This window comes from Cetorhinus maximus, chromosome 5 (genome assembly GCF_964194155.1).
Source record: "Cetorhinus maximus chromosome 5, sCetMax3.hap1.1, whole genome shotgun sequence".
NCBI lineage: Eukaryota > Metazoa > Chordata > Chondrichthyes > Lamniformes > Cetorhinidae > Cetorhinus > Cetorhinus maximus.
In genome coordinates this window covers 173,555,812-173,576,782 of record NC_135883.1, presented here as the reverse complement: position 1 = coordinate 173,576,782, position 20,971 = coordinate 173,555,812, and the positions used below count along the sequence as shown (strand labels likewise).

The following is a 20,971-nucleotide window of genomic DNA, read 5'->3' as shown; positions in this document are numbered from 1 at the left end:
AATACCTTGTAACCACAATTACTTAAATTGCCCAACATTGAGCGTTATTGAGCCAATTATGCAACCCACTGACAAAATACACATTCTCAACTGCAGAACTGAGTAAATTCTAAGCAGAATTGAGAAATGAAAGTTGTTAAATTAGAAACTGACCAGCATAGCAGAAGAGACAAGAAAGGGAACTCAAATACCTCGAAGAGAAACAAAATTTGTGCAAACAGGTGACATCAGACACCCCAGAAGCATTTGGGTTCTACTCCCACATTCTGCTAAATTGCTAGTGGAATGGCCGCACATGCGCAATGTGTGTTTTTCTCATCTTGAGATCTTCTGAGCATGTGCTGGCCAGAGCATGGCCACAAATGCAGTTTGTTGATTTAAACGCCTTCAGGCCAGGAAACTGCCTTGAGGACAAGCACACTTTGTTTTATTTTGCTTCAGATTGGGAACTGGCCCTACTCCTGCACAGAAAGGAAAGGAGGAAGAAAAGTAAAACAGCGCGCAAAGGTAAGGTAAGGTAACCTGGAAGAGGAGCGCCATTGCAGAAAGTGCACCCCAAGGAGCAGGACACAGGAGGTGGACAGGGAGCAGGTCCCAAATCAAGAAAAAGATCCCAAACCAGGGAGTGGAACAGAAAGAGGTCCCAGAAGACAGTACAAGTCAAGGAACCTGAAACAGGTCCTGTTAGGTAAAGTTAAAAGTAAGGAGCAGACGAAAAGGCTCCAAATTAAAGAGACAGAGCTGCGGGGAGCAGACCTGGAGCAAAGTGGGCTTGAGAGAAGACTGAAGATCTGAGGAGGCAGCCAAAGGTTAGTGACTCCATGCTGCTGGCCGTAAGGGTAACCCTTGGAGCAGCGGTGTTCTGCTTGACATGGTCAAATGTCTGACATCGTGCGTGGAAACGAAGCTTGAGTGTACATGGAGATCCAGGGGGAAGGAACATCGGAAGGAGAGATCGGAATCTTGGTGGTGGAGCCTTGTTAAAGACATCGGAGTGGAAGCATCATTTGGAAGAGAATTTCAAAGCAAGTCTTCGAGCATGGAGATTGGAAGCCCTCGGGAGACAGGCAGAGTTTCAGTGAGACCAGCTGGCTCACGGTGTAACGAGCGTCTGGGGGGTCGATGAGAAATTCATAGAATCTGCCTTGGTGACCTCTGTCACTTGTTTTGGAGTGTGATGTGTCCGACCAGTTCATATGCTTACCCTGATTATTGGGGTATAAGATATATATTGTAAATTGTGTTATCTTTATGAATTTGTATGTATCTATAAAGGTATAGTTGGGGTAAAGGAATTTGTGTGATTTGAATCGTTTACTGGTATTTGTATTGAAATCTTTCCAACCTTTGTCTAGTGTAATATAATTCATTTTTCTTGTTTAATAAACATTTTATTGTGTGTGTTAAAAGTACACTAGCAGGCTCCTGTCCGTGTGTTCAGTAACTGCCCTCCACTGTTTCTAAAACAAAAATCAAAGTTAGGATCTATCAAGCCAGGTTTCACTCTGGGATCTGACTTGTCCAGCATTAACATGAGCTGAGATCGTATTAGTGAGCCAGCAGCAAAAGGCAGACATTTTGCATGAGAAAAACAACATTGAGAATCTCCTGATTCCCAACAAGTATTGGTCACACAGTGGGACAAAACCATCTTCTACACTTCCTTAGCCATAGGGGCATGGGAAAGGAAATACATCCTTAAAGAATCAAAGCAAAAAACTGCGATGCTGGAAATCAGAAATAAAAACCGAAAATGCTGGGAAAGCTCAGCAGATCTGGCAGCATCTGTGGAAAGAGAAATAGAGTTAATGGTTCGAGTCTGTATCACATTTCTACCTCTCTTCGGTGCTGAAGAGTCATACGGACTCAAAACGTAAACTCTGTTTCTCTCTCCAGATGCTGCCAGGCGCGCACGTTTTTCCAACATTTCCTGCTTTTACATCCTTAAAGGAAGTCTTTTGATGTTTCAACCTACATTCATGTAAAGAATCACCACTTCCAGAAGTGAAATGATTCACTAAAATCAGCCATACCATACTCTGTTATCTGGTTGGTCAGAAACAACTAAACCATAGGTATATCAGACTGCCTTTGTTGAATCTCCAAAACCAAGATAGGCCATAATTTAGTGGGAAGTCATTAAATTAAAAGTATAAATGCAGCATAGCAGCTAAATAATCTCAAAGTTTCAACTGGAGGTGCCCTCATCAAACAACAGTACAGCACAGAAAGCCACTCAGCCCGAAGTCTGTACCAGCTCTTTCAAAGAGCAACCCAGTTAGTCCCACTCCCCCTGCCCTTTCAAACATACACATACGAACATAAGAATCTGGAGCAGGACTAGGCCACTTGGCCCTTCGTGTCTGCTCCACCATCCAAGGTCATGGCTGACCAGATTGTAACCTCAACTCCACATTCCCACCTACCCCCGATAACCTTTCATCCCCTTGCTCATTAAGAATCTGTCTACCTCTACCTTAAAAATATTCAGACTCTCTTCCTCAAAAAGCGGTGGAAGCAGAGTTCCAAATACACTCAACCCACAGAGAAAAAAATTTCTCATCTGTCTTAAATGGGCAACCTCCTATTTTTAAAACAGTGACCTCTAGTTCTAGATTCTCCCACAAGAGGAAACATCTTCTCTACATCCACCCTGTCAAGACCCCTCAGGATCTTAAAGGTTTCAATCAAATTGCCCCTTACTCTTCTAAACTCCAGCGGATACAAGTGTAGCCTGTCCAACCTTTCCTCGCAAGACAACCCCACCTCCTCCATTCCAGGTATTAGTCTAGTAAACTTTCTCTAAACTACTTCCAATGCATTTACATCCTTCCTTAAATAAAGAGACCAATACTCCAGATGTGGTCTCACCAGTGCCTTGTATAACTGAAGCATAACCTTCCTACTTTTGTTTTCTATTCCCCTCGCAATAAACAATAACATTCTATTAGCTTTCCTAATTGTTGTACCTGCATACTAGCCTTTTGTGATTCATGCACTAGGACACCTAGATCCCTCTGCAACTCAGAGCTCTGCAATCTCTCGCCATTTAGATAATATACTTCTTTATTTTTCCTGCCAAAATGGACAATTTCGCATTTGCCCACATTATACTCCATTTGTCAGATCTTTGCCCACTCATTTGACCCATCTATGTCCCTTTGTAGCCCCCTTATGTCCTCTTCACATCTTACTTTCCTACTCATTTTTGTGTCATCAGCAAATTTAGCAACCATACCTTCAGTCCTTTCATCCATTGATATAAATTGTAAAAAGTTGAGGCCCCAACACTGATGGCACACCACTTGTTAAATCTTGCTAACCAGAAAAAGACCCATTTATGCCTACCCTCTGTTTCCTGTTGATTAGCCAATCTTCTCTCCATGCCAATGTTACCCCTTACATCATGAGCTTTTATTTTTCACAATGACCTTTGATGTGGCACCTTATGAAAGCCTTCTGGAAATCTTAAGTACTCCATGCCCCTTCACTTTGTTTATCCTTCATTTATCCAATTCCTTTTTGAAGGGTACTATTGAATCCAGTATTTATCACCCTATCAGGCAGTGTATTCCCAATCCCAACCACTCTTTGCACAAAAAGGCTTTTCTTCACGTAGCCTATGATTCTTTTGACAATCACCGGAAACCCTTGCCTTTTGATTATTGATTCTTCAGCCATTGAAAATAATTTATTTTAGTTTACTCTATCTAAATCCTTCATAACTTTAAAAAACCTCTTAACAAATCTCCTCTTAGCCTTCTTTGCTCTTCTGGAGAACACCACAAGCTTCTCCAAGCAACTGTAATCCCTCAATCCTGAAACCATTCTAGCAAATCTATTCTAAACCATCTCCAAAGGCTTTGCATCTTTCCTGAAGTGTAGTCCCCAGAACTGGACACACTACTCCAGCTGGGGTTGAACTGGTGTTTTACATAGGTTTAGCATAACCTCCTGGCTTTAGTACTCTTATGTCTCCATATATTTTATTAACTGCTTTGTTAACCTGTCCTTCCACCTTCAAAGATTTGTGCACAAACACGCCAAAGTTTTTCTCTTCTTGAAATCCCTTCAAAATTGTGCCATTTAACATTCAGTCTCCCTCTCACTCCTCCTACCAAAATATATTACTTCAGACTTCTCTGCATCAATTTTCATGTACCATGTGTTCACTGAATCCAGCACCCTGCCTGTGTCCTCTTGCACTCTATTACTATTTTCGTCATTGTTTACTATACTTCCAAGTTTTGTGGTATCTGTAAATTTTGAAATTGGCCCCTATATCCCCCAAGTCATTAATGTATATCAAAAACAGCAGTGGTCAAAGCACTGAACCCTGGGAACTCCATTATCTACCTCTCTCCAATCCGAAAAACAGCCACCCACCCACCACAATCCTCGTTTTCTGTCCGTTAGCCAATTTTACCATGACGCTGCTGCCCCTTTTATTTGGTGTGTTTCAATTTTTGCAAACAAGCCTAATATGTGGTACTTTGTTAAACAACTTTTGAAAGTGCATATACACTATATCAACTGCACTGCACACAATCCATCCTCTCTGAAAAAAACTTGATTAAAGATAGTCAAACAAAATGCTGGTTCTATCTAGTGGTGTGGGGCCACAAAACTAACTACATGTCTCTGGAGGGGCAGTCACATCGTGTGGCTCTTTTAGACAGGAAAATCATAAATGGCAAGAGGGATGAAAAACAGAGTCACACATCAGTGCACCAACTCCACTCTAAAAGCAAGAAATGGCAGCTCTGATAAAATAGCCAATCAAAATTTACAAACTATTTTAGGTTTAAGTGGCTTTAAACATTTTAACTATGGGACTCATGTAAGAAAATTCCAGGAGAGACAATTACCATGGATGTCGGGATATAAGTTGACCTGTGTAGCCTCGAAATATCCCTCTAAAAAAAAAAGGGCCTCAACTTATACACCAAGTCTAAAAGCGAACCGCTGGCATCGGTGTAAGCAGTTGCCATTTTGAATTGGTCATCAGCATCCACAACACAGCCTGTATCGCGTGCTTGATCCCTTGCTCTCAGTTATAAGGTACCAGTAAATAAATCATGCATTTGTGGGGTGCAAATTGAGGCTGACTACTTGAGGAGAGTACAGCATGTTGGGGCTGAAAGGAGAGCGGTGGGGGGAGAAGGGGCGACATTTACGACGTTACTGGAGCCCATTCATCTGCTAGGACAAAGGACCCTGCAACCTCCCATTAAGACTTAATGGTTAGAACATTAACAATCTCAGGAACCCAGACAAGGGAAATACACCCTTTGTCAAAGCCAAAATATTAGGTGGGAGCCAGGCGACATGACCACCACCCCGTCCACCCCATAATATTGCCTTGTGGAGCTGCAAAGCTCAGTCTGCTACCTTTCAGTCTACCAAAGGACAAACACACCATCCGTGGTTAACTAGAAAGGTTAAAGATAGTATCAAACTTAAAGAAAAAACATATAATTGTGCAAAGGTGGGTGGAAGGCCAGAAGATTGGACAGAATATAAGGAACAGCAAAGAATGACTAAAAAACTAATAAGGAGGGAAAAATTAAGAGTATGAGAGAAAGCTAGCCAGAAATAAAAACAGATAGTAAGGGTTTTTATAAACATTTTTAAAAAAAAAGTTAACAAAGTGAGCGTTGGTCCTATACAAAGTGAGTCTACAGAATTGATAATGGGAAACAAGGAGCTAGCAGATGAATTGAACAGGTATTTTGCATCAGTTTTTACTATAGAGGATAGAATTAACATCTCAGAAGTAGCTGTAAACCAGGAAATGGAAGAGGGGAAGGGAGTCAAGAAATTACAATCACCAGAGAAGTGGTACTGAGTAAATGTTTGGAGCTGCGGGCTGACAAAAGCCCAGCTCCTGATGAACTTCATCTTAGGATCTTAAAAAAAGTGTCTAGTGAGATAGTTGATGCGTTGGTTTTAATTTTCTGAAACTCCCTAGATTTGGGGAAGGTCTCATTAGATTGGAAGATAGCAAATTTAACTCCATTATTCAAGAAGGAAGGGAGACAGAAAGTGGGAAACTGCAGGCCAGTTAGCTTAACATCTGTCAAATGGAAAATGTCAGAAGCTATTATTAAAGAAGTTATAGCAGGGCACTTGGATAAGCTCAAGGTCATCAGGCAGGGTCAACATGGTTTTGTGAAAGGGAAATTGTGTTTAACCAACTTATTGGAATTCTTTGAGGAAGTAACGTGCTGTGTATAAAGGGGAACAGATGAATGCACGGTACTTAGGTTATATTTCCATAAGACATTTGATAAATTGCCACGTTAAAAGTTATTGTGGAAAATAAAAGCTCATGGAATAGGGGTTAGCATATTGACATGGATAAAAGATTGGTTAGCTAACAGCAAGCACAGCTGGGTGAAGGGATTGAAGGGATGGTTGCCAAATGTGCTGATGACAAAAAAGATGTGGAGGGGAGGGGACAGGACAGGGGGATGGGGGGGCGACCCTGGGTAATGCTCTGGGGACCCGAGTTCGAATCCCGCCAGAGCAGATGGTGGAATTTGAATTCAATAAAAACCTGGAATTAAAAGCGCAATGATGACCATGAAACCATTGTCGGTTGTTGTAAAAACCCATCTGGTTCACTAATGTCCTTTAGGACATTACCTGGTCTGGCCTACATGTGATTCCAGACCCACAGCAATGCGGTTGACTTAAAATGGCCTAGCAAGCCACTCAGTTGCAACAAACCACTACAAAGACACAAAAAAGGAATGAAACCAACAGCCTGACATAGTCATCCTCAAAGGAATCATATCTAACAGATAATGTCCCAGGCTCCACCATCACCATCCCTGGGTATGTCCTGTCCCACCCTGCAGAGGTGGCGGCACAGTGGTATACAGTCGGGAGGGAGTTGCCCTAGGAGTCCTCAACATCAATTCCGGGCCCCATGAAGTCTCAAGGCATCAGGTCAAACATGGGCAAGTTCTCCTGCTGATTACCACGTACCGCCCTCCCTCAGCTGATGAATCAGTGCTCCTCCATGTTGAACATCACTTGGAGGAAGCACTGAGGGTGGCAAGGGTGCAAAATGTTCTCTGGGTGGAGGACTTCAATGTCCAGCACCAAGAGTGGCTCGGTAGCACCACTACTGACCAAGCTGACTAAGTCCTAAATGACATAGCTGCTAGACTGGGTCTGCGGCAGGTGGTGAGGGAACCAAGAGGGAAAAACATACTTGGCCTTATCCTCACCAACCTGCCTGCCACAGGTGCATCCGTCTATGACAGTATCAGTAGGAGTGACCACCACACAGTCATTGTGGAGCCTTCACATTGAGGATACCCTCCATCGTGCGCTAAATGGGATAGATTTTGAACAGATCTAGCAACTCAAGACTCGGCATCCATGAGGCACTGTGGGCCAGCGGCAGCAGCAGAACTGTACTCAAACACAATCTGTAACCTCATGGCCCAGCATATCCCCCCAACTCTACCATCAAGCCAGGGGAACAACCCTGGTTCAATGCAGAGTGCAATGAAGGAGGGCATGCCAGGAGCAGCACCAGGCATACCTAAAAATGAGTTATCAACCTTTGTTTTTTATTAATCATTAGATGTGGGCGCCACTGGCTAGGTTAGCATTTATTGCCCATTCTGAATTGCACTTGTTAAGAGGGCTTTTAAGAGTCAACCACATTGCTGTTAGTCTGGAGTAACATGTAGGCCAGACCAGGTAAAGACAGCAGTTTTCCTTCCTTAAAGGGTTTTGGTGAACATTAGTGACATTGGTGAAGCTACAACAGTGTGCCAAATAGCATAAGCAGCAAGCAATAGACAGAGCTAAACAATTCCACAACCAATGGATCAGACCATCCTGCTACATCCAGCCGTGAATGGTGGTGGACAATTAAACAGCTCAGTGGAGGAGGACGCTCCACAAATATCCCCATCCTCAATGATGGAGGAGCCCAGCATGCGGAAGATAAGACTGAAGCATTTGCAAAAACGTTCAGCCAGAATTGCTGAGTGGATGCCCCATCTTGGCCTTCTCCAGAGGTCTCCAGCATCACAGATGCCAGTCTTCAGCCAATTCGATTCACTCCACGTGATATCAAGAAACAGCTGAAGGCAATGGATATTGCAAAGGCTTTGGGCCCTGACAATATTCCAGCAATAGTACTAAAGACGTCTGCTCCAGGACTTGCCGCGCCCCTAGCCAAGCTGTTCCAGTACAGCTACAACACTGGCATCTACCCGGCTATGTGGAAAATTGCCCAGAGTCCTGCAGGACAAATCCAACCCGGTCAATTATTGCCCTATCAGTCCACTCTCCATCATCAGTAAAGTAATGGAGGGGGTCATCAACAGTGCGATCAAGCAGCACTTGCTTAACAATAACCTGCTCAGCGACACCCAGTTTGGGTTTCGCCAGGGCCACTGAGCCCCTGACCTCATTACAGCCTTGGTTCAAACATGGACAAAAGTGCTGAACTCCTGAGGCGAGGTGAGAGTGACTGCCCTTGGCATCAAGGCCGCATTTGACCGAGTGTGGCATCAAGGAGCCCTAGCAAAACTGGAGTCAATGGAAATCAGAGCAGAAAACTTTCCACTGGTTGGAGTCATACCTAGCACAAAGGAAGATGGTTGTGGTTGTTGGAGGTCAGTCATCTCAGCTCCAGGACATCACTGCAGGAGTTCCTGAGCCCAACCATCTTCAGCTGCTTCATCAATGACCTTCCTTCCATCATAAGGTCAGAAGTGGGGATGTTCACTGATGATTGCAAAATGTTAAGCATCATTCGTGACTCCTCAGATACTGAAGCAGTCCGTGTCCAAACGCAGCAAGACCTGGACAATATCCAGGCTTCGGCTGACAAGTGGCAAGTAGCATCCATGCCACACAACTGGTAGACAATGACCATCTCCAACAAGAGAGAATCTAACCATTGCCCCTTGACGCTCAATGTCATTATCATCACTGAATCTCCCAATAACAACATCCTGGGAGTTACCATTGATCAGAAACTGAACTGGACTAGCCATATAAATACTGTGGCTACAAGAGCAGGTCAGAGGCTACGAATCCTGCAGCAAGTAACTCACCTCCTGACTCCCCAAAGCCTGTCCACCATCTACAAGGCACAAGTCAGGTGTATAATGGAATACTCCCCGCTTGCCTGGATGAGTGCAGCTCCCACAACACTCAAAGCAGCCCGCTTGATTGGCACCACATCCACAAACATTCACTCCCTCCACCACCAACACACAATAGCAGCAGTGTGTACCATCTACAAGATGCATTGCAGGAATTCACCAAGACTCCTTAGACATAACCATCCAAACCCACAACCACCACCATCTAGGAGGACAAGGGCAGCAGATAGATGGGAACAGCTCCACCTGCAAGTTCCCCTCCAAGTCACCCACCATCCTGACTTGGAAATATATCGCCGTTCCTTCACTGTCGCTGGGTCAAAATCCTGGAACTCCCTTCCAAACAGCAGTGTGGGTGTACCTACACCACATGGACTGCAACGGTTCAAGAAGGCAGTTCACCACCAGTTTCTCAAGGGCAACTAAGGATGGGCAATTAATGCTGGCCCAGCCAGCAAAGCCCTGATCCCGTGAATGAATTTTTTTAAAAAGTGAAGTGGAGATAGGGAGGCTACAAACAGATATAGATAGGTTAAGTGAGTGAGGTTAAGTGAGTGGGCAAAGATCTGGCAGATGGAGTTTAACATGGGAAAATGTGAAATTGTCCATTTTGGTTGGAAGAATAAAAGAGAGGTATATTATCTAAGTGGTGAGAGATTGCAGAGCTCTGAGGTGCAGAGGGATCTGGGTGTCCTAGTGCATGAATCACAAAAGGGTAGTATACAAGTAATTAGGAAAGCTAATAGAATGTTATCATATATTATGAGGGGAACTCAATACAAAAGTAGGGAGGTTATGCTTCAGTTGTACAAGATACTAGTGCGACCACATCTCGAGCACTGTGTACAGTATCGGTCACCTTATTTAAGGAAGGATGTATATGCGTTGAAAGCAGTTCAGAGAATGTTTACCAGTCTAATACTTGGAATGGGTGGGTTGTCTTATGAGGAAAGGTTGGACAGATTAGGCTTGTATCCACTGGAATTTGGAAGAGTAAGAGGCGACTTGATTGAAACATAAGATCCTGAGAGGTCATGACAGGGTGGAAGTGGAGAGGGCGTTTCTTCTTGTGGGAGAATCTAGAACTAGGGGTCACTGTTTAAAAATAAGGAGTCGTCCACTTAAAACTGAGATGAGGCGAAATTTTTTCACTCAGAGCATCATAAATCTTTGGAACTCTTTTTCTGAAAAGGTAGCGGAAGCAGAGTCTTTGAATGCTTTTAAGGCAGATGTGGATAAATTCTTGGTAAGCAAGTGAGTGATAGGTTATTCGCAGTGCATAGAATGCAGATTTCAGATTACTATCAGAGCAGCCATGATCTTATTAAATGGTGAAGCAAGCTCGAGGGGCTGAATGGATTACACTGTTCCTTGTTTGTATGTGCTGAGCAGCAGCACAGAAAAGGGGTTCTGTCCAGGTTTGAATGCCTGGTTCCATCTACATTGTTTCTACTGGAACTACTGGACCTTTTGCACCACCGCTTAGAAGAAAGATTCATCTCTGTGCCTGGCTCATCGTGGAAGTCATCTCTCCTGGAGAAGTGAATTATCCAGCTTTGGTTTACCGTCACCTAGCCAGTGATGCCCACATCCCGTGAGTGAACAAAAAAAAACACAGCCTGATTCATCTCTGCGTGCCTTTCTCATCATGGAATTCATCTCTACTGGAATTATCCAGTATCAGTTTTCAACCTGCTTACCTCTGTGAAGGAATACACCAATGGATTTTTGATTCTGGACTCTGGACACATGAAACAATAATTCTTTTCTCTCTGGTCTTAGTCCTGTAAATATTTATTTCTCTATCCCTTTTTACTGTATGAATGCACAGGGGGCCACATAGCGACCCCCCCCACCCCAACCTTCTGCATTTTGAGCGTGTGCAAATAAACTAACTCCAAGTTCAACTTATTACAAGTTTGCTGTGGGGTTATTAATAGAAATTGGATCCCACCAAAATGAGGGGTTGGGAAATGCACCACCGCTTATCAAGGGGAAAGCAGATCAAAAACATCTTTCTGTTTAGACGGGTTGTGAGAGGAGAAATCAGAGTTGTTTAAATCAAACCCCCTCTTGTCCATGACAACACGCAAAAGTATGATTTCTGGGGCCAGAAAAATGGGGTCATCTTATATGCTGGGTCGACCTATACATTGTGATTTATGGAACATTCCCCTATTTTACTAATTATATTGGAAAATACACAAATATCCCTTTCTCATAGCACAAGTCAATAGTTTCCAGGGTCACAAACACGATGTTCAAATTAGAATTTTACATCTAAGCAAGAGACCTTTGAGGTTGTCCAGCCAGGTGCTATCAGCAATACAATGTAAAGATGTTTTCTACACATGGCCAAGGGCTGCGGTATAGAACATGGAGGAATTAAACAAAACAAAACAGAAAGATTGTAGAATAGAAAGGAAAGTTTGAAAAGGGCAGAGCAAAATGTATTAAATAGTATGAAGGAGTCTGATTAGAAAAAACTCTAAGATAGAAGGAAAAATTAAAAAGGAACAAAATAAGGCAAGAAAAATAACAATTCAGTAAAAGATAACTGAGTGAATCCCAGTAAAGAGTCAGCAATGATTTCCAATATTGAATTTAAGTAATGAGTTCTTGCATACAGAAGGGGTTCCCTACCTCAACGACTCTGTAGGTATTCTTGGTGTTGTTCTCCTCCTTCTCCTCTTTGTCGTCTATCACAGAGGTAGTTTTGCTGTTGGTACTGTTCTCCTGGAGTTTCTCATTCAAAAAGCATCAATAAGACTCAGATATTAAACATTACAGTATTTCTCAGAATTAAAGTATTTGCTTTAATAGGTCTCTCTAGACATACATAAAACAGCTAATCCTACTCAGACTCAACTGTAATGCAGTCCAACACACCAGCAGTACTACTGGAGTTCAAAATCTTCAACTTGTGCATTTTTGCCAGGGTTCTATTTATCTTCCAATTTCTACAAGCAAAATCAATGCCAATTTGTGCATTCTCTTTTGCCTTTCTCCTTCTTTAGTATCTCTGTGTGCACCCATGTCCCAGCAAAAAAGACAGGCAGGTATCTGCCATTCGCGCTGATGTGATGCTCAAGAGCAGCTAAGTACAATTTCCTTTTAACATTGCTACTAATAAATTACTACACATCCAGCCAGCCCACTGATTAGCAGTTACACTAATTATTAAATGGTAATAATCTCAACAGAAACAAACAAGGTGGTGGCATATGGATAGAAACTATTAGGCTACCTATCTCCTTCCATTCTCATTTCTAGCACACATTAAAGTCCATTGAGGGTTAAGTGGTTGAGAGTTTGACTCATACACAGGCACATGGGCAGACAGCATGGTACTGAGTCTGTCCAGGTCTTAATAGAAGCAGTTTCACATACCTCATGGACAAATTTCACTGGAGGCAGATTTTTCTTTTGCACTTCTTCCTTCTGCACAGGTTTCTTGGTCTCCCTGCCACGGGAGGATGAACGCTTGGGGGTCTGTGTTCTGGCAGGGGAACGTGATCGAGATCGAGATCGACTACGTTGTCGAGAAGACGACCCTTTCTTTGTTTTAAAATAATTTAAGGGCTAATGATAAAAATAAGTTATTGATTACTTAACATTTAACTTTCTAGCACTCACCATTTTCAAAGATTCACTATCAACTTGAAGAATTAACTTTTTGCTCATAAATCAAATGGTTCTCATTTTACTTCACTGAATCCATATTTATATTATCCACACTTTGCTCATGTCAAATACTAAAAAATCTGTAATAATAAACAATGATGCTTCAATTACAGACAAAATCAGGCAAATATGGTATCGCTCCTCACTCCACAAACACAAGTATTCCCATGGCCAGAAAGTGACTGAGCAGCTGACTATTGTTTGTGACATTTACATTGTTTCACAGCACCATCAAGAAATAAATCAGTTCGTTATTTTTTTAAACCAGACTTTTTTTTAAAAATGGAATTAGCTGGAGAGCTCGCCAATCTAGCATGGGTGGATTGTATCACTCAATTCCACACCGCCCAGTATGCAATAGTGAAACAAACTATTATCTCTTTCTCCAGATTTTGTTGGATCTTTTGCTCCATGAATTTTAAAACAACCTTCAGTCCTGATAGTATCCCTCTCGTTTCCCCCAAGAATGGTGCCTCCCAACTTACCTTGATCCCATTCAATCTCATAAAGCCCTCTCACACCAAGTTAATCTTTTCTTCCCTTTGGAAATCTGCCCTACCACAAAGATGGTCTTTCCTATTTTTGTAATTTTCATCCTATGGCCCTTATGTGGACACTTTCTAAAAGTTAAAGAAACTGCTGATAACGTTCAAATGATTCACTGTCTTCAAAATTTTAGACTAATTTATGATCAACACTGTAGTTTCAAGCACAGGGCTGTTAAGAGATTCCTGCAGATGTTCATATATTTGGACATAGAGCAAGGACAGAAGCTGGTTTGGCTGTGTTGCCTCCTACAACTGAGCAATTTGATACAGTCAAAGCTTACACTTGAAGGAAAGCCACTTGGGTGAAAAATCGGAATGCGATTGGTACTGCTTATCCAAGCAATAAATACCTTCAGGAGATAACTGAAGAAGATTTTTTTTAAATTAGCAGTTTTAATAAAGGAAGAGAATGGAAGAAAAAGTTGAAGGTGGGTATCATTAGCTTAATATAGCTGATGCTTAGCTGAATATAGCTGATGCTTGAATTCAAACAAAAAAAAAGGAAATTGCTGGAACACTAAGTAGGTCAAGCAGCATTTGCAGAAGATGGAACACAGAGCCACAAGATGTAATGTGTTAATTTTTGGTCCTCATTCCAATGATGCTGCCTGACCTGCTGAGCATTTCCAGCATTTTTCTGGTTTTGTATCTTAAGAATAGGTATCAGTAAAGCACTTGAACAACCTCAAGTCACTGTTTGTTTTAGACAACTGGGACAGAATGAACAGAGTCAAGAAATTCACCAGTTAACAGCCACAATAAAAATAAAGATTCCAAAAAAGAGATGTGTTTCCCCAATCATTTTTTAGAACCCCACTGAATTGTTGAACTCATAAGAGCTCTTTGCTGGTTGTCTGATTGTAATGCCTACTAGCTTTGATGGAAAGATAGAAATTATAAACAAGTTTACTGGCTGTAGGAAAATGCTGGAAGCAATTTAGAAGGTTTATTTTGGGGGGGGAATATTTGAAGGAGTTGATGGATAGTAAGCAGGGATTAAGGAAGAGATAGTCACAATTAACTTTTTGCAGGTGCAAGAGATCAGAAAAGACCATTGAAGCAAACAGTATAAATAGGTTCAAGTGCCAACCATATCCATTCTGGATAGAGATGGAATTGATAGGTGTTGGTTGGCATGATTGGGATCAAAAAAGGGATGGATTTGTTAAACCGAAAATGTTTTCCTGTTGTTACAGATTCTTTCCAAAAGAATTTTGTTTTCCCTGTCAAAAGAGGTTTAATAATCAAAGCACGTGCCTTTTGATTTTCCAGCCACAGTACTGTGGGCCTGCTTCAGCACATTCCCAGGTAGGTGATACAAGAGGTTGTAAGCAGCACAGGAGATCCAAGCCAGCAGAAGAGGAGAAAGAAGGAAATAAAATCCACTGAAGGGCTACTTTCCACAGCAGGTAAATGTATCATGCACAGTGATGAACTAATTGTTGGCCAGATTCTCTTCAAATGATGAAACACAAACAATTGCATTACTCAAAGTATTTCATACTTACAGAATCTGGGGGTAGGAGGAACAAGAATTTGAAATGAAAGACAGTTACAGCACAACTGCATGCAATAACCCAAGAACATTTTCTTTATATCTTAAAAAGTATTCAGTCACCAACATTACCTTGACATCACTTTCTTTCAGGTCCAGCTCAGTGCCATCCTTGTACTTGACTGCATACAGCTGGGTGCTCTTGTTGTAACCCGTCACTTGTACCTCATAGTACAGGTGGCTACCTGGCCAACGGCCCATTACCATTTCACCATCTGAGAATGTTTTGGCTGGCATTCTCTGTAAGGGAACGTATACTTTAGTCCATTTGTGGTAGGCAGACAAGGAGATAACATGAAAATAAAGGCTGTCTGGCTATTGATCATAGCATTCATTTCTTCCTGAAGAATGCAGAGTACAATATCTGAAAGAACACAGGTCACAGCATTGCTGCACTGGACAAATTACCTTAATATAAAAAAGTTGATGTCTGTTTTACTACACACACATTTTATGCAGCAAAGTGCAAATTATCAATGCAGTAAAAAGACAGGTAATTGTGATACACAATGACAGAATTGTTACAACACGGAAGGCGGCCATTTGGCCCATCTCATCTGCACTGGCTCAGTGAATAAGCATTTCACCTAGTGCCATTCTCCTGCCTTCCCCTGTAGCCCTGCACTTGTTTCTTTTGAAATAATCATCTAATTCCCTCTTGAATGCCCAATTGAATGAGCTTCCACCATACTCTCAGGCAGTGAATTCCCGACTCTAACCACTTTTTTTTTTCTCATATCGCTTTTGCTTTTTTTTTAAACCAATCACCTTAAATCTGTGCCTCCTGGCTCTTGATCCTACTGTCAATGGAAACTGTTGCCCCCATGTACCCTGTCCAGGCCCCTTGTGATTTTGAATACTCACTCTCAGCCTTCCTTTTCTCCAAGCAAAAGAGTCCCAACTTCTCCAGTCTATTTTCATAACTGAAGTTTCTCATCCCTGGAATCATTCTTGTAAACGTCTTCTGCACTCTCCCTAATGCCTTCACATCCTTCCTAAAATGCAGTGCCCAGAACTGTAAGCAGTACTCCAGCTGAGGGTAACTAGTGTCTAATACAAGCTCAACATAACGTCCTTGCTCTTGTACTCTATGCCCCTATTAATAAAGCCTAGGATACTGTATGCTTTATTAATTGCTCTCAACCTGTCCTGCCGCCTTCAAATATTTATGCACTTATACACCCAGCTCCTGAATCCCCTTTGAGTTGTGCCCTTTATTTCACTGAATCTCCATGTTCTTCCTAACAAAATGTGTCACTTCACATTTCTCCGCATTGAACTTCACCTGCCACCTATCCATCTATTCCATAAACTTGTCTATGTCCTTTTGAAGTTCTACACTATCCTCCTCACAATTTACAATGCTTCCAAGTTTTGTATCATTCGCAAATTTAGAAATTGTTCCCGGCAAACCAAGGTCTAGGTCATTAATATATATCAGAAAAAGCAAGGGTTCCAATACTGGCCCCTGGGGAACTCCACTACAAATCAGGGAAGGCAATGGCGGAGTGGTATTGTCACATGATTAGAGACCCGGGGTAATGCTCCGGGGGCCCGGGTTGAATTCAATAAAACTAATGTCCCTTTAGGGAAGGAAATCTGCCGTCCTTACCTGGTCTGGTCTACATGTAACTCCAGACCCACAGCAATGTGGTTGACTCTTAAATGCCCTCTGAACAAGGGTAATTAGGGATGGTCGAGCCAGTGATGCCCACACACATGAATGAATTTTAAAAAAGCAGAGCAAAGCAATGTACAGGAGGGAGCTGCTGCCCTGGGAATCTTCAACATCGACTTCTCACCCCATAAAGTCTCGTGGCACCAGGCACATTGGCAAGGAAACCACATGCTGATTACCACATTACCCCCTCAGCTGATGAATCAGTACTCCTCCATGTTGAACACCACTTGGGAGGCTTGGAGGAAGCACAGGATGGACCAAGAGTGGCTCAGCAGCACCACTACAGAACGAGCTGGCCAAGTCCTAAAAGACATAGCTGCTAGACTGGGACTGCGGCAGGTATTGAGGGGATCAACAAGAGGGAAAAACATACTTGACCTTATCCTCACCAACCTGCCTGCCGCAGAGACATCTATGCATGACACTACTGCACAGTCCTGGTGGAGACAAAGTCCTGTCTTCACGTTGAGGACACCCTCCGTCGTGTTGTGTGACACTACCACTATGCTAAATACGATAGATTTCAAACAGATCTAGCAACACAAGACTGGGCAAACATGAAGCACTGTGGATGCAGTGGATCCAGTTGATGCAAGTTTGAGTACAATTCTTGGAGGGGAGGGAGAGAGACAGAGAGGGGGGGGAGAGGAGAGACAGAGAGGGGGGGGAGAGGAGAGACAGAGAGGGGGGGGAGAGGAGAGACAGAGAGGGGGGGGAGAGGAGAGACAGAGAGGGGGGGGAGAGGAGAGACAGAGAGGGGGGGGAGAGGAGAGACAGAGAGGGGGGGGGAGAGGAGAGACAGGGAGGGGGGGGAGAGGAGAGACAGAGAGGGGGGGGAGAGGAGAGACAGAGAGGGGGGGGGGAGAGGAGAGACAGAGAGGGGGGGGAGAGGAGAGACAGAGAGGGGGGGAGACAGTGAGAGTGAGCGCTCAGTAGCTTAGTGGGTATAAAGTAGATGGGTCTCTTGGAAAAGTTGAGCTCAGAGATTAATGGATCAGAGATGGCTTTACCTGTGATTGCTACTATGGGAATAGCAAGGCCAGGTGGGATGGGGAGTTTACATGAAGAGTTAGATTTAGGAACATCAGTAAACTCGGGAGATAATATGATGAAATAAGATGGAGGTTAAAATCACCTCAATTAAGAAGCCACTTGGTGCAAGGCCTGAAGGAGAAAACCAGTTAAGATAGCCCATTACGAAAATTGGCATTGTACTTCAGCAGGCAGTAGAAAATCAGGATTTTAAATGAGAGGTGCAAGGAGCAAGGTGAGATACTCCCAAAAGTGCCAAAGCAGTAAGGGGGAAGACCAATCTGAGATTTGACTATAAGAGCCACACTACCACCGCAACAGCCTGAGCAAGGCAAGTGGTGAAAGGTATAGCCAGATGGGGAGGAATGGTATCATCACCCCTCGGTCAGGTTTCCATCAAGGCTGTGATATTGATGCAATAATCCACAATAAACTCATGGATTGTAAGGGTTTTTTTATCCACCAGTGAACAGACATTCTGGGTGAAAATGCAGAGAGGGGCGGTGATGGTTGGACCACTGGCAGAGTTCACAGGTTCAGTATTGGGAAAGGTAAACTGGGCAGGGAGGAGATTGGCAAGATCAGCCCCCAGTCAGCATGCTGGGGAAGACTGGTGAGAGAGTAGGGCTGGACAGTTTGGGCCACTGCCTGTGAAGAAGCAGCAATCAATGCTGTGATGGGACCTTCAGAGAATACCAAATGAGGCATAAAAGGAAGTGGTGAGCTTTTCTAAGAGAGAGGTAAGCCTGGGACAGAGGCAAGAGAGTAGAAAGGGTGATAGGTTCTGAAGGGCTGGGTTAGGAATTTTGGAAGGCAGAGTACCTGAAAGAGGAGAAACTAAATTTTGTCTCATTATGGTCCTGTGAAGTGCTGTGGGGTGTTTTGACTATGCTAATGGTGTTATAGAAGTAACAACAATCAGCATTTATGAGTTTCTATGCATAACCAAATCTAAAGTGGACAATATCAAACATCTCATACCAACAAATCTTTATTTGGATTCAATTAGTTAATCACCTCCCATGGCATTACCCTGTCAGGGGTTCATAGTCATGCCACTTGGATATTGTAGAAGTTGTTTTTGGTGCAATTCATGCAATTTAATGCATTCCATTCACTTATCCCTTTATGAAGAACAGAACGAATACCAAATTTCAAACAGATTTTCCCAGTCACAACAATTTCATTACATTACTTTACAAACAGGGAAGACTGGACACAAACGTGGTTTATGCCAAATCATAGCATATCCTGATAGTCCTTTAACATGTTTGGAAGAAACTGTGGGGATAAAATTCAATGGAGCCTCCAGCGTAACCTTGACACAAGGCTAGCCAAGGAACCAGGAAAACAGCAGGGGCCGCATCATGTCTGTTCAAGATCCTGAGGAGTATGGACAGGGTAAATAGTGGAAAACTTCCTGAAAGGGTGGCGGCGGCAGGTTCGATCGAGGCATTCAAAAGGGAATTGGATTGCTACCTGAAGGGAGAGAATGTGCAAGGTTACGGGGATAAGGTAGGGGAGTGGGACTAGGTGGAAGGCTCTTTCAGCGAGCCAGTGCAGACTCGATGGGCTGAAAGGCCTCCTTCTGCACTGGAAAGATACTGTGGTGTGTTGTTGTGTGGTGTGGTGGGGTGGTGTGGGGTGGTGTGGGGTGGTGTGGGGTGGGTGGGTGGGGGGGTGGGTGGGTCAGGAAAGAGATGAGAAACAAGGGCAAATTATACATCAATATTTAATTTCAACACAACAACTAATGAGGCCAAACAGATTTAAACACCACAGCCTGTGCACAAAGACAGTAGAAACAGCATAAAGTTGAGGAGCAAAGCAACCCTGCAACACAAAGTATTAGCCGCAAACGCCAACTGCTCTTTTACACTAATTACAGCCTTGGCAAAAGTGAAACCCAGCACCAGTTGAAGTCTCATACCAACTATGCTTTTCTTCCCACAAAGCTGCAAACATTTGCCAAAAAACTAGAATAGGAAAGCGGATTCCGGTGAACAAATCCTACAATCAAAAGGTAGCAATTAAATTTTACCTGGTTTTGACTCCATCATTTCCCTGACATCAAAAAAAATATATATTTTTTTAAACAAATGAACTCTTCACACAAAGGTCGATCACAAATAAAAAGGCTCGTTTCTCAATTACAATCTTTTGAAAAATCTGTTTGAAACAAATTTTGAAATGAAACTTTGCTAAACAGTAGGGAAATGAAATAGTTAGTGAGTGAGTGAGTGAGGGGGGGGTTTAATTGCTTATTGTTGAGTGACAGACAGCTGGAAGCACAGGAAGTGCCTCCCCATACACTTGTTATCTGGCAGCCGAGGGGAGAATTACTGCCCAAAAACCACCGAAAATAAACACAAGGTAAATCCGCGTTTAATACAAACAACAACAACAACAAAAAGGAGAAATCCAGAATAAAAAGTTTCTAAACAGGGAAGAAGAGGCCAACGGCTTTTCTCAGATCACTCGCTTGCAACATTTGGGGAAAAAATGCACAGACATCGAGATAGGTATATATATTTCAGCAGAAGTTTTCAACCAAAATGGAAAGCGCAAGTCGGATATAAATGGCGAATGCATTTAATTCTGACGCTCAAACTGGAGGGAGAAGTCAGGATTTTAAAAACTTTACTGGAGTCTCGCGGCTCACGAGGAGGAAATTTGATCAAAAACACCTAAATCCGACAGCTACCGCAAAACGGGAGGAATTAAAACTCGACAAGCATCTTTATACACAAAACCAGAAGACATCCGTTAGCTTAACTTTTTTTTACGCGTAACTTTATTTATTTCCACCCACCGTGCGAAGAAGCAGCTTGACAGGAGGAAACACGTCGTCCACCCCCCCGGCCTCTCAAAACGTCAAATAAAAACAAGTTTGAAAAACAATAAATCTTGCTTCCAAACCCACCGTCTTTACCTCAGAACATGACGGAAAACGGTATCTTACCTTAAATTTTGAAGTCTTTCCTTCAAGAAAAAATAAAGTTTTCTCGTGCGGACTAAAAGGCGGTTTTTTTTAAAAAATACCAACGCTCTTGTTTTCCACCGCCACAGCTCGCGAGCTCCCCTCAGGCGCCAAGATCCCTCATTGGTCCAGAGGGATGAGTTTGAACGGCCGTGCCGCTCGCTGATTGGCTGATCCGGGCCGCTCTCGCAGCACCTTCTTTAACTGCCACCACAAAATGGCGGCGCCAAAAAAAACCCCTGGTGGAGAAGGTTTAGGTAGTGTCCGATCGACCAACCGACCGACTGACTGACAGGCGTCATTCGAAAACGTAACCTCTTCCTCGACAGAGAGGTTAGCCACAAGGCGATA

General features: G+C 43.0%; 1 protein-coding gene across 1 annotated transcript in view; it reads right to left on the bottom strand.

The window, feature by feature from the left end:
* The window catches only part of lbr (lamin B receptor), a 56,219-nt gene extending 35,659 nt beyond the window's left edge, over window positions 1-20,560 (bottom strand). The window contains exons 1-4 of the mRNA XM_078542827.1: window positions 20,453-20,560; window positions 15,000-15,167; window positions 12,531-12,722; window positions 11,784-11,885 (exon numbers count right to left, since the gene is read on the bottom strand). Of these exons, the coding sequence (XP_078398953.1) occupies window positions 11,784-11,885; window positions 12,531-12,722; window positions 15,000-15,164 (459 nt within the window). The 5' untranslated portion in view covers window positions 15,165-15,167; window positions 20,453-20,560. The remainder of the gene's footprint in view (window positions 1-11,783; window positions 11,886-12,530; window positions 12,723-14,999; window positions 15,168-20,452) is intronic.
* Window positions 20,561-20,971: the final 411 nt, after the last annotated feature.